This window comes from Meriones unguiculatus, chromosome 11 (assembly GCF_030254825.1).
Source record: "Meriones unguiculatus strain TT.TT164.6M chromosome 11, Bangor_MerUng_6.1, whole genome shotgun sequence".
NCBI lineage: Eukaryota > Metazoa > Chordata > Mammalia > Rodentia > Muridae > Meriones > Meriones unguiculatus.
In genome coordinates, this window is record NC_083359.1 from 48,471,201 (window position 1) to 48,485,117 (window position 13,917).

At 49.9% G+C, this 13,917-nt stretch overlaps 2 protein-coding genes across 6 annotated transcripts in view; one reads left to right on the forward strand and one right to left on the reverse strand.

Annotated features, from left to right (window-relative positions):
* Positions 1 to 61: 61 nt before the first annotated feature.
* Snn (stannin) lies at positions 62 to 8,491 on the forward strand. 2 transcript variants are annotated; one of them, XM_021654242.2, is made up of 2 exons: positions 62 to 209; positions 5,696 to 8,491. In XM_021654242.2, exon 2 carries the CDS (start codon positions 5,783 to 5,785, stop codon positions 6,047 to 6,049), a length of 267 nt encoding a protein of 88 aa, XP_021509917.1. In that variant the 5' UTR covers positions 62 to 209; positions 5,696 to 5,782; the 3' UTR covers positions 6,050 to 8,491. The 2 variants fall into 2 exon arrangements, with proteins under 2 accessions (XP_021509917.1, XP_060220174.1); XM_060364191.1 differs by having other exon boundaries at positions 78 to 232.
* Positions 8,424 to 13,917, reverse strand: part of Txndc11 (thioredoxin domain containing 11) — a 62,144-nt gene continuing 56,650 nt past the window's right edge. For 3 of the 4 annotated variants that reach the window (XM_060364187.1, XM_060364188.1, XM_060364190.1), the window contains one exon: positions 8,424 to 9,164. In XM_060364187.1, coding sequence (XP_060220170.1) covers positions 8,540 to 9,164 — 625 coding nt within the window. In that variant the 3' untranslated portion in view covers positions 8,424 to 8,539. The remainder of the gene's footprint in view (positions 9,165 to 13,917) is intronic. The other variant, XM_060364189.1, reaches the window with a different exon arrangement.

Below are 13,917 nucleotides of genomic sequence, written 5' to 3' on the forward strand. Positions count from 1 at the left end.
GCCCCGCCCCGCCGTCCCAGCGCGATCTCCCGTTGGCTGCACCGAGCGCCCCGCCCCCAGCCTGGGCGGAGCCGAAGCGCCCCGCCCGCCGTGGATCAGTCTTCGGCGTCTGGCTTGCGCTCGGTGGCCCGACCCGGCTGTCGCGCGGGCGGAGCCGGGGCGGCGGGGCTGCTGCTGGCTGATTGCGCCGGACTGCGGGCCGCGACATGGTGAGCAGGGCTAGGCAGGGCAGGTGGGTAGGGGGAAGGACGCGCCAGAGGGGCCGGGGTGCTGCGCTGGCGGGTCGGCGCGGCGGATGCTGGGCGCGGGCGGGGGCTCTTTGTCCTCCGCCGCATGATCGGGACAAAGGAGGCAGAGAGGGACGGAGGCTGCTCGGCGGGGCATCTGCCCCTCTCCGCGATCCACGGTTCTGCGTCCTGCGCTATCCTTCGGGCTGTCCCAGCACTCACTGACGGGGTTCCTGGCAGCGCCCCAGCGTGGTCAAGATGAGATCGAGGGGAAGGGGGGATGGGGGGGGACCCAGGGAAAATCTGGCGCCCGTTTCATCGGTGGGAAACTGAGGACAAGCCGCTGCGTTTGGTCCCAGGTCGGGTCCGCCGTAACTGCGCGATGTGGGCTTGACTGGATCTCACCTCCCATCCCCCAACACCCCCCAAAAAAAAACCCTAGGTCAGGTGGACTTGATTTGTCTCTTCAGCTGTCGTTTCCTCCGCAGCTGTCGTCCCCTGAACGAGCCCCTGCTTCCCTCGCCTCGCTTTGCTCCTTCGGTAGAGTGGGGGAGACGCGGCGTCGCCTGGCACCGCGCCTGCACGCCCGCGCCTGCACGCGGGAGCTGCTGGGGCCGCTTTCATCCTTGTCTAGTCCTCAGCCCAGGTCACCTAGACTAGCTCAGCCTCCAGGAGAGAGGAGACAGGTCAGGTATATGACTTTTTGGAATAAGGCTTGAAATTGGTTATTTAGGATCAGTGGATATCGCACATCCACTTTTAAACTGTGTGACCTTGGGCAGCTGACTTCTCTAAGCTGCAGAGTATTTGTCACCTGGGAAGAGTAGTAACTCAACTCTAGGATTGTTTTGAAACAGAAATTTTGGAGAGATCTACATAAGATGTTGAGCTCAAATGTGGCACCAAAGAACTTTTTCAGTGTCTACTATTCTATCGCTATCAAAGTTGTATGGCTAAATGGAACCCCGAAGAGTGCCTGTCTGATTTACACAGTAGGGACAGGACTCAGGCCTGGACCATGAGATTGCAGCTCACCTTGGGGGCAGCCCCTAAACTTCTCAGCCTTATTTTCCTCTCCTAGCATTAGAACTGGGAGTGGATGGCATCTTGAGCAGGTTTCTCTTTTAGAGGGGAAGGTGGAGGGTGAGGGGACAATGGACGCAGCCGTGCTAGGTGTCAGCTTTCCTTCTGAGTTGCCGTTGATCCTTGATCTAAGCTCCTGGATGGCAGAAGCCCTTGATAACGATGGCTTAGGAGTTTGGAAGAGGGAAACTTGGGTCAGGAAATCCTTTGGGCCTGGGGTTCCTTGAAGAGGATACTTGGCAGGTGGCTTTGCTGGAGAATGGGGTGGTGCTGGAAGCTCCTGGGTGTTAGCTGGCCCTGAAAGCAGGGCACCGTTCCTGGCTCCCTTGGAGGCCCCGGGAGGTGGGATGGCACAGTGGTGCCCAGCTGAGTACAGTAACACTTGTGATGTGCCCAGTTAAGTAAGGAACAGACAGTAGGGTGTCACCAGAGAAGAGGCTATTTGTGACATTGGGTCCAGGCCAGGCTCTGTGCATTGGGGTACAAGGGGTCAAAGAGGAAAAAAGGAGGAACTCAGCCTGCCCTGCTGCCCTCTGACTTGAGCATGAATGGTGGTATGAAGAGTTATCTGGGGATCCCATGAAGAAGTAGGGGTAACAGTGACCCTTCACTAAGAAGGACCTAGAGGAGACCCCTGCTCCGAGGCCACACTGTCCTTTTGAGACCATGCTCTGGGTCCTGAGAAAGCATGCCCATTGTCAACCATTGCAGACTGGGCTTGGAGTGCCCAGGCCCATGCTGACCAGTGCTCACCTGGAAGTTGTCACTGCTGTTGGTTCCAAAATAGGGCACTGTATGGCCTATGCTCTAGCTGACCCCATGCCTCAGTTTCCTCTTCTGCAAAATGGATGATCAAGGCAATTAGAGAGGAGATAAAGTAGATTCTGGTGTGATAGCTGTGAGGTGGTCTAGAACTTTCCTCAAATGGGATGTGTTATGCCCTGACCCATGGGCCTTGGTGGATGAAATGGGAGTCAGTGGTGTGCAGAGGGCTGTACTAGGCAGATTCAGGGCATCCCAGTCTCCTCTGGGCTCTGCTCTCTGCTGCCGCCCTTTCTTGCCTCAAGCATGAAGAGTTAGCTCAGTGTTTTTCAACCCTTTGGGGGTCAAACAACCCCTTCACATGGGGTCACCTAAGACCATCAGAAAACACAGACATTTACAATATGATTTATAACAGTATCAAAATTACAGTTATGAAGTAGCAATGAAAATAATTGTGTGTTTGGGGTCACCACAACCCGAGGAACTGCCTTAAAGGGTTGCAGCATTAGGAAGGTTGAGAACATTGAGTTAGCTGTTCTTGCTAGGGCTTAGACCTGTTGAGCTCTACTGCCATTCCTTGCCCCTGCCCTGAACTTGGGTCATATTCTCCTTTCCCAAAGGCTGCTGCAGGCAGGCATGGGGACCTGTGCTTAGGAACCTGGGAGTAGTGCAGAGTTATGCAGCTGGCTCAGGGCTATGGTCCTCTGATTGGTCCCTGTGAGGGCCAGCACACACCCAGGCTTAGAACACTCAGGAAGTCTTTACTGTGCACCCACTGTGCGTCACTCTTAGGGCAGTACAGCACAGCTCTGAACATGAAAGACAGCGACCTTTACTTAGACTCTCTGGAGGCCACAGGCCAGGAGACAACAGCCAGGAAAAGAACCGCTAAAGTAGGAGAATGGCAAATAGCTGAGAGCCCTAGGAAAGACTCGGGGAGAGGGGGCTGTAGGCGCTGGCCAGTGTTTGAAGGAGCAGCATCTGGAGTCCTGGAAGCCAGAGTCACCTCTGAGAGCACTTCCAGCCCAGTACTAGGAATGGAGGCAGCCACAGGACAGTTCACGAGGCTTCCAGGGATGGTGAGGCCACCTCAGGAGCCCTCCCTTCTGAGCCTACCATGTCTGGATGTCTGTCCAGGAAGCAGGTTTAGATCACTTCTCAGGAAACACCTGCTAAATTAAAAAAAGAAAAGAAGCCCATTAGGGATAGGTGGAGGCCACAGGCCAAGCGTAACTGGCTGGGCCACAAGTCATTGTGCTTAGAGGTGAGAGGCTGTGTCCACCTCCGGGCCTGGGGTGGGCATAGTGGACAAGAGTTTGAGGTCATCATCTTTTCCACTTTCTATCCTAGAACCACTCCAGACCCAAACACCATTTCCCTTTCTGAATTGCTACTGCCTTGCCTTCCTGTCAACCATGGAGGAAGGGCAGGTAGAGGCAGAACCATGGGTATCCTGTATGGTCTGGCTACATGGTCTTGTGGGAACTTATGTTGACAGGGTGAGTGCCAGGCTATGGAGCTAGCAGAACACTCTTGGGACATGCAGCTCTGGGAGTGGGGGAAGCCAGGGGCCAGGAGGCCAAGCCCAGGACGGGAAGGGGGAGGAGGGCTTCCCTGGCCTTCTAGTTGGGAGAGGCTTCCTTCCTGGAGCCGGTGTAAATTAGGTCAGAGTGTCTTCCTCCACCTCCACATGGGTGCCATTTGAGGCCAGGCTCTTCTGTGTTGAGGATTTGGGAACTGCCCTATACCTTGGAGGGTACTGAGCAGAACCCTTGGACTCTGCCTACCAGGTGTAGCCACGGAATGGAGTGCCATGGGCAGAAGGAACTATGGAGTCAAAGGCCTGGGTCCAGGAGGATATTGGAAGGCACAAGGCTGGAGGGCAATTAGCAGGAATGAGGACACACTGTCAGTCTCTATACACACTTGGGCACATCCTATGTGTTCTGATTTCAAGAGTGGACCCAGGCAGCTCAGACCCTAGAGACAGTGAAGGTTGACCATCAGAGGATGCTGCCCCTCCTTGCCGGGAGCTTCCCTGCAGCATCAGCACAGGGGATGAGGGTGGTGCTCCTTGGCGTTGACCCTGGTTCCTGGGCACTACGGGGCATTGATTTGGCTGCCTGTGATCTTCAGATAGAACTGACCCCTGACAGCCACCATGGTTGAATGAGAGTCATTTCTAATTAAGGGGATCATTGCTCAAGGATGCAGCAGGCTCCATCACTTCTGGAGTACATGGATCTTCCAGTGCTTTCTACTTGGGAGATGAGAATGGGAAGAATTTGGACATTCGGGTCTTATTCAGTGTAGGTTATGCCTGGCCTATGCAGAAAAGTCTTGTGGCATCGTCTTTCCTCTAACCACTCTGGTGTCCATTCCTGACTGGCATTAGTAAGAAAGTAGAGGGCCTTGAGACACTGGCACAGCCTGCTGGCTTCAGCATCTAGAAGCCCTGACCCCTTGGGGCTGTGGCTGGCTAGAGTAAGCCCTGGAAGTTTAAGAGGAAGACTGGAGTTCAGGATCCCCAGGCCTTGTGTGTACCCATAGTCTCCCTCTCCTTTGCAACTTGCAACCTTGGCTAAGGGCGAGGATTGTGACTGACATGGAACTGGCTCTGAGGTCCTGTAACTAGGAACATCTCAGCTCTCCATGCCCTGGCATCACTCCATCAGCATGCCTGAGCCCAGCTGGCACTCACTTCCTGTTGCCACTCTAAAGGGTGTTGTACCCAGACTCTCCTTCCTGCCCTCAGAGCCCTAATAGTGCTGTTCTCCCTGCCATGAATGTTCTTCCTTGCCAGTGTGGCCTCTTTGCAGATTGCCTGCCCACCCACTTAGCATCACACCACCTGGTCCCTGTGTTCCCTATGTGATCATACCTGGACAGACATGTGGAAATGCTGACCTCTTGGAAATTTGGCTCCTGTAGCTGTGCAGGAGCTAGCTACCTTACTCCTTCTGCCTTCCCTGAAAACCAGGGTCTTCACAGACCATCTGTGGCTCCATGGGACAGAGCTGTCTGCTGGTGTGTGGCCTCTCCCCGGGTCCTAGAAGCTCAGACCCTGGAGGCCTTGAAGATGGAGTCATTCTGTGTTAGTTACCTGACCCCTCCCCCCACAGGAGTTGATGCTTTTTATCTGCTTTTGGATCCTTCCTCTCTAGCCTCCTGGATGAGTGGTTACTGGACACACACTAATGGCTCATGCCTGTGATCCTTAGGCTCAGAGGTGAAGGCCAGAGAATCAGGAGTTTGAGAAAGCCTGGGCAGAGTAAGTCTCTGTCTCAGAGACAAACCAAAACCAATGTATACCTTCAACAGAAGAACCAGATTAGTGGCCAGTCCTCTTGGAGCCTCTGCTTCAACTGCCATGGCGCCCCTGTTGCCCTTCCCATCAGAGAGACTGACTGACAGCGGAAGCACCTGGCTGTCAGAAGTAGCTGGGGGAAGTAGGCTGGGTGAGCATCTGGGCAGACACACTGGCAAGCGAATCCCACAATTGTCATGGGTCGAGGGCACTGGTTGAGCTCAGGAACTTAAAAACACCCAGCAAGTGCCAGCTGGGTGGCTGAGTCCCCTGTAGAGCCGCTAGTATAGTCTCTCCTGGCTTTGTCTTTCAGGACTGTTCTGTGCAGCCCGAATCCCAGCCTCGTTGAGCCAGCCACACCAAGAGCTTTCCACCAAAGAAGCCCCTCCAAGCACTGACCATGTCTATTATGGACCACAGCCCCACTACGGGGGTGGTCACGGTCATTGTCATCCTCATCGCCATTGCTGCCCTGGGGGCCTTGATCCTGGGCTGCTGGTGCTACCTGCGGCTGCAGCGCATCAGCCAGTCAGAGGATGAGGAGAGCATCGTGGGTGATGGCGAGACAAAGGAGCCCTTTCTACTGGTGCAGTACTCTGCCAAGGGTCCGTGCGTGGAAAGAAAGGCCAAGTTGATGACCGCCAACGGCCCAGAAGTGCATGGCTGAGCTGGGCTGCGAAGGCCATGGTTCTGTTTGCAGCCAGCCCAGAAGCACTGAGAGGGCAGAAGCAGACATGTTGCTATGTGAGAGGGATTGACACTTGCTGGCATGGTCTCCTCGGGCTTCGTCATTGCATGCACTGACGCCGGGTCCTGGCTGTATTGGCCTTCCCGCTCAGCCATCCAGTGGGCCTGCCCATTGCAGGCGGTGGGCAGGCCTGACCTTGCTGGGGCTCATGACCCCTTAGTGCTTTTGTTACTTGAATGTTTTAGCTGAGCCTGTTTTTGATGGAGCTACTACTGTAATGCGTGAACTAACCAACCTGTGAACTGTAAATAGGCCCAGAAGCACGTGCTTAAGCCTTTTTGCTGATTTTTAAAAATACCACATAGATCCCACAGGACTGGCTTGATGGTGACTGTACTCATGATGAGCTGAGGTATGACCATGGAAGGTCTCTGATGGGTACACTGAGGTTTCATCTGTGTATGGAGGGGAAGTGAGAGGCTCAGCAGCTGGAGTGCTTGGGTGATTTCTCCTTGGTTAGTAATGGGTGGAAGAAAAAAACACACTCCTCCCTTTCTCTAGCTTCAGCTTTGTCAAATAGCAGTATGTGTAGATGGCAGAGTTACTGCAAGGAAGCTGCTGTACTGCTTGGAAGCCTGTGAAGGACAAGTCCTGAGTCCTGAGGGTTGCCAGGCAGCTTGGCAGAGCAGTCTCTTGCCCTTTGGTCTTGAGCATGCCCAGCATGTGCTAAACCATTTAGCACAGGCTTTGCAGAAACTCCTCTGGTCCTCTGCAAACACCAGAGCCTGTGGTGGCTACTTGAAGTGTGAAGCCCAAGAAAGCAAGGTTTTGTTTTTGTATTTAATATTGTCTGCACTGGAGTGGGGGTGGGGGTGGGGGTGACTCTTGCTTTTTTTTTTTTTTCTTCTCCCCACCGTTCCTTCTTCTCTGGTGGGTATTCTGTTTCACTTTGATCCTTGGAGCTTTGTAGACAGAGCTCCCTGACCCAGCCAAAAGGCACTATGTGCCATAGAAGGTCATTTCTAGTGTGTATTTACAGCAGAGCCACCAGGAGTGCAAGTTCAGGGCCTGGTTCTCACTGTAGGGAACCAGCAGCTTGTGTTTCTGGGTACTCCTTATATCCATGTCTATAAGCTTGCTCATGTTAATCCCACCACTATCAGAGCATCTAAACCGTTGTGACTAAACATGAGTGTGTTGGCATCCTCAGTGATGGACAGGTAGCCAGCCCTGGTTTGGCCAGCACCCTTGAGAGCAACGTGGGCAGGAAGCAGGCTAGGCTGGAGACAGCCCTAAAAAGCATGTGAAACGAATCCATTTTCTGCAACCCGAAGTGAGGAGCTGTGAGGAACACTTCTTTTTAGCAGTGTATACCAATGGCAGGGTGAGGGGTGAGGATGTTAAGAAACAGCTTGAGGTAATAAGGCCATCTGTGAAGATAGGAATGAGACACCTAAGGAGGGGTGAACAGCTTAGGAGAAACTCTTTGATCCCAGTGAGACAGCTAAGTCATGAAACAGGTAGTCAGGGATGGGCTGGCCATCATCAGAGACTGCTGAGGCTGGCTGGGTCTGGGAGCAATGACTCTTCAGGTCTAGGAGGGGAACAGAAGGTAGGAAAGGATCTGCCTGGAGTTAGGCAGAAGCTGAGGGGTTTGACCCATCCCCATCCCACATCTACCTTTCTACCTCTAATTGTCCTTGCAGTCAGCAGCTACCATCCATTGATCCAAGAACAGCCTGGATTGATGGTGAAGTTTAAGCCTGGCTCCTGGAGCTGCTCATCACTGCACTGTCAGCTCTTACTATGTGAGTGAAGTTGGTTTTTCAAACAGACATCATCACATTCTTATCAGTTGTACTTTTGGGGAGCTTCCTGTCTCCTTCCCCTATTGCCAGGAATGTCTTTGAAGTTTGAGTCTGCCCATCCAGAGTGGGATGGATGAGTGCTGAGTAAGTTCAGGCACTGTGAGGCGCTTGCGGGGTCTTAGGGAGGAAGAAAAACCTAGAACTAGTGAATGACTACATAACAGTCTTCCCTGTTCTTGTTTATCACTGGCCACCTTTTTTTAGTGTGCACCAGAGCTGTACACTCGAGTGGTTCCTAACTTATGACCTCCCTTCAGATTCTTTCTCAATAGTGCAACTACTGAGGTCAGGTCTCTGATGAGTTAAGAAGCTAGCTTTGCATCCTGGGAAAGACAGGAACTCCAAGGCTAAGCCACTGAAACAAGGACTGACTTCCCTAGATCTGCAAATGGACTGCGCTACTGCTGTGTCTCAAAACTACCAAGTTTGTGCAATAAGTGGAAGGGATGCCATTCCTGATCAATAAATGTTGAATGACATTCAAGTTCATTTTCTAGACCACTGAGAAAAATCTTTATTTACAATAAATTTCAATAAAATTTGCATAAATATATTCCCAATGTACATTTTTTACCTCTGATTCCTTCATCTCATTCAAAAGTTAGTCTGTCCTGTTTTCATGCTTCCTTTCTGATGCCAGAGTAGAGCTGGTGGTGGAGGGCGGAGGGGTGTCTTCAGGTAACTGGGTAGCACCCATGGGCTTAGAGTGGTTGGGGCGAGCCTTTTCCAGAGGGGCTGGTTCCTTAGCCCTACCCTGGCCCTCCAGCTCCTTTTCCATAGTGGCCACAAGGATCTTGAGCCACGTGTGTTCAGGGAGGAGGGTCTCTGAGGCCCTGGTCAGCTTTTGGAGCTCACGGGCCTTCTGCAAATACCGGGCCTGCAGTTTCTGGCTGTGGTGCTGGAGTAGCCTGTGCTGTTGCTCCAGGGCCCGCTGCCGTCGCAACAGGCGGTGCCCATCCCTGCGGGCACTAAAGAGTCGGCCTTCCACCTGCTCCTGTGTACGGCGTAGGCTGTTCATCTCAGATCTCAGCTTCTGCATGGCATTCTCCATGTAAGAGATGTGTTCATGCTGCAGGACTGCCTCACTCTGGACACATTCTTGGGTAGGAGGGCTGATGCCAAGGTCCTGGGGGGCAGAGGCAGGATCTGAGTGATGCAGAATGAACCTCAGCAGATTTGGAAGGGTGATGGGAAGGTCTCCAGGGTATTTCACACTTAAGTCCTTTCTGAAGAGGAAGGGAAAGTCAAAAGTGAGGTCTCAATTGACACAATGCAAAGACAAATGGGACTTCATGTCAAGCTGGCCACTCTGACCAAGAAAAGACACTTGGTTCTTACTGAAAGGAAGAAACTGCTGCCTCAGTAAGCACCTCTATGGAACTGAGATACCCCACAGATTGGCACTGCAGTTGTTAAGGTAATTTAACTAATCTGTTTGTTCCTGAATAGAGAACTGTTTCTGTACTCAACTTTAAAGAAAGACAAGCACACTCAGGCCTAAGCCCAAAGCCAGTGCCACTGGAAAAAGGGAAGAATGTGGCTACTTTGTGTGAGCTACATGGGCTGGTAAATAGTCCTGAGTCTGGGCTGTACTCAGTTACCATGGCCATTAAGAGTGCTAAGTAAACTGAAAATACAAACAAACAAAACCATAACAGCACATACTCAATGCACAGTATCTATAGCACAGTGTTCTTGGATGAATGAACCCCAGAAAGGGGACACTGGGCTGGGTGGTACTGGTAAATGTACCAACCAAGGGACTAAGATAAATTATAGCTACTCAACTGTCACTGCAAAGAATTGAGGATGGCTACATTAAAAGGGCTACATCTTTGTGCCATGTTTTAGTTGAGAAAGGTCCTTTTCAGAACTTGTCATTTAGTTGTCCGGCCTCCTAAGTTTCTCTGCTAGGCACTGTGTACGCACAATCTAACCAACATAACTCAAAACACTAGCTTCCTACAGTTCTTCCTTAGCTCAGTCAACAGACAGGAACCAACACCCTTAGAGAGTAAAGGAATGGCGATCACAGGACCCTAAAGGTAGTGTCCCATGCTGCTCTGCCCAGTGCCATATATTGTCAGCCAAGTGACTTGAGCTCTTAAAATGGTGATAAGAGTGCTGCGTGCCTCAGAGGGCTAGTGTAAGGGATGAACAATAGCTTTTTCAAAATTGCATTTTGAACCAGGTATGGAAGCACACATTTATAATTCTTCAGGCAGGAAGATCACAAGTTTGAAGTAAGCCTGGGCTACATAGTGGGACAGTGTCTCAGAAAAGAAAAAAAAATTGCATAGTTCCTTAATGTACCAACCAGTTGGGGGCTGGAGGGATGGCTCAGTGCTAAGAGTGCTGGCTGCATTTTTCAGAGGACCTGGGTTCAATTCCCAACACCCACATGGTAGCTCACACTTCTCTGTACCTCCAGCCTCAGGAGATCTGATGCCCTTTTCTGGCCTCTGATGGTACTGTACACATGCAGGCAAAACACCCGTACACATAATCTTTTTTTTTTTTTAATGAAAAAGCCTTGTGTGATGGCACACACCTTTATTTTTATTTTATTTTATTTTTTGTTTTAATCACAGGTCATTCACTTTGTATCCCAGCCATAGCCCCCTTCCTCTTTCCCTCCCAATCCCACCCTCCCTCATCTCCTCCCTGCCCCTTTCCAAGTCTACTGATAGGGGAGGTCCTTCTCCCCTTCCATTTGACCCTAGCTTAATCAGGTATCTTCAGGACGGGCTGCAAAGTCCTTATCTGTGGCCTAGCAAGGCTGCTCCTCCCTCCGGGGGCGGGGTGGGTGGGGAGGTCAAAGAGCCAGTCATTGAGTTCCTGTCAGAAATAATACTTGTTCCCCTTCCTAGGGAACCGTCTTGGATACGGAACTACCATGGGCTACATCCAAGCAGGGGTTCTAGGTTATGTCCATGCATGGTCCCTGGTTGGAGAAACAGTCTCATAGAAGACCCCTGTGCCCAGATGTATTTGGTCCTTGTGGAGCTCCTGTCCTCTCTAGGCACACACCTTTAATCTCAGCACTAGGAAGGCAGAAGCAGGTAGATCTCTATGAATTTGAGGCTACACCTGGTTTACATAGCAAGTTCCAAGATGGCCAAGACTACTTAGAGAGACTCTGTCTCAAAGAGCCAAAATAAATAAAATTAAACAAAATAAAAAATGGACAAAGAAAGATGCACTAATTAAAAACTTGTACACACTTTCTGCACACAAAGCCAAAATCCAAAAAGTCACCTAAAAGTGACAAAAGGCGTTTTAATAGGTAACGCTTTTCCTATCAAAAATCCTAAGAGAATTAAGTCAGATATGCTAAGCTGCACATGGTGACACACACTGGTAACCCCAGCACTGAAGAAGGAGACTGAGGCGAGAAGAGAACCAGAAGTTTGAAGCCAGTGTGGACTACACTGTGAGATCCTATCTCACAATAAAAAAGAAACCAGAAGATATACTCCTTACCCCTTTATGTAATGTTTATGGGGAAAAACAGCCTTTAGGTAGGTTTTTACAATTGTAAAAACTTTCACCTGACAGAAAACAAAGTTTGCACATCAGCTCTATTTATCATTCCTCTGAAAGTGCTCTTTACAGGGGAAGTTCTTCCGTGGGCCACTCAGTGTGAGTCTGTGTTGTGGGCAGCTGGGCCGGCTACTCTATCAGTCAACAGCAGAGCATCTTCTAGTGCCAAATGTAGGTGCACCACTTCAGCAAAGAGCTGTGAGACACCTTAGTATGTCCTAAAGACATTCACAGGGTGAGACTGGAATGCAGAATGCTATTTTCATGTTTTCATGTCTTGGGGCAGTTCACACCTTTTTTTTTTTTTTTTTTTTTTAACTCTTTGTTATGCTTTGGTTTTGTTTTAGACAGAGGCTCATTCAATATATAGCCCGGGCCAGTCCTGAACTCCTGATCCTCATCTCTCTCCCTTGAGCTGGCATCATAAGATTGTGACAGCATGCATGGCTGTTTTCATACTCTTTTGAGTATGTGTTTCTCTTGTAGCCCTGTGTAGACCAGGCTGGCCCTGAATTCACAGAGATCCACTTGCCTCTGCCCCCCAGGTGCTGGGATTAAAGACTGGGCCATGGACAGGGTTTTTTGTTTTTGTTTTTTCATACTTAAAAAAAAATGGTAAAGGTGAACATCTTTAATCCCAGCACTCAGGGAGGCAGAGGCAGGTAGATCTCTTTGAGTTTGAGGCCAGCCTGGTGTACAAAGCAAGTCCAGAACAGCCAAGGCTGCACAAAGAAACCCTGTCTCAAAAACGTAGCTAGGACAACAGAGTATCTGTAAACTGCTTCCAAAAAAATATTTCTTTTAATCTGGGAGTGGTGGCCCCATCATTAATCTCAGCATTCAGAAGGCTAACTAAGGTCATCCTGGGTTACACAGTTATACCAGCTTGAAATATAATGTGAGACTCTTGTCTCAATCAATCAATCAATCAATCAATCAAGGTTGTCCTCCTAAAAGCATGGTGGTAAGAGGTCCCATTGCAAGTCAGAGCTTCTCCGAAGCAGTGAAGTTCTTCTTGGGAGTAACACTAGAGTATCCTTGTAGAGCATGTCCCAGCATCCCATGGCCCAGAGTTAGGCCAAAGTATCTGCAGTTGGCAAAATTCCTCCACAGTAGACTGCTGGCTTAGGAGACAGGCTCTAAGATACCCCTAGGCACCCAGCCTTCCCTCCTCCCTCTTCTGATGAAGAAAGGTAAGACCAGAGCAGAAAGAGACTAGGCAAGGCAGGCTGTACTGTGGGCAGAAGGTAGGCCTCTTCCCAAGGCCTTTTCCCTCTATGACTGCAGTGGGAAGTCAACGTAGACAGTTAGCAGGGATGTAGAAATCATACAAGTAGCACCTTCCAATGCCCGTAGCCCTCACACCTCAGAAGCAGCTACGTCAGCACTAGTGTTCTTTCTTTGCACATCTCCACCTTGTGCAACAGATTGCATTTTCCACAGTATATGTACAACTTAATACTTTCGCTAAAAATAGCAGGAGCATGAAAACAGTCTTATTACACATTATCCAACAGTGGTTTCATCTTCTCTCCTGTGAGCCTTTGATAGTCATGAGCCACTTTCAGCTCTTAGAAGCTGCATAGTGGCCCCCACAGTCCTTACTCAGATGACTGCTTCCCCCTGGGCCAGTGCATCTTTATTATCTTCTGCCTCCTTCTATTGATTTTTATATAGGCAATAGTCACATTACGATTTTCTCTTCCACCTTCTGGGTAAGCCAAATGCTCTCTCAACTGGCTATAATGATGAGCTCCCTCCATTTGTGCCCACCCTCTGTTTTTAGGAAATAGAAAAATCCCATTCCAAAGCAATAAACTTTGATTTAGCGAGTTCTCTGTGTTTAACAGATGGGGACAGTCTTCTATCCTTCAGTATCAAGGGACACAGGAGAGGCTGCAGGGACCTGGAGAATTCACCTTTATTTTTTTCTTGAACACAGGTTCTCACTTTATAATTCCTGCTGACCTTCATAAAAAGCTCTGTCTACTGTCTCCAGAGCTAGAATTAAAGGTATTTGCCACCATACTTGGCCTGGACTTATTTTATTATACAAGGCAGCTCTAGAAGTAGAGTGCTGGCCATGCAGGTGTCTTTCTTCCTCTGTACACATGTTCATTAGTCCAGTGGCTGAGAGTTTACGCTTGCTGTAACTTTCATATTTTTTACAAGTATGTTTGGAATTCAAAAATTACATGTCGTTAGACTACATGCCCAACTTGTATCCCACACAGATGAAATTGCTGGTTAGTCCATATTTCTTGATTATATGGCAATTTAAACACATCTTAGAAAGAAGAGGGCTCATCATGGTAGACGTAGCAGTGAAGCAGACTGAGTCACACTCTGTTTTTAGTGTGTGATCTGACAAGTCCCTGCTATCACAGGAAGCATTCTAGTACACATTCCTTGAGATAAAGGGGAAACAAAAACAAA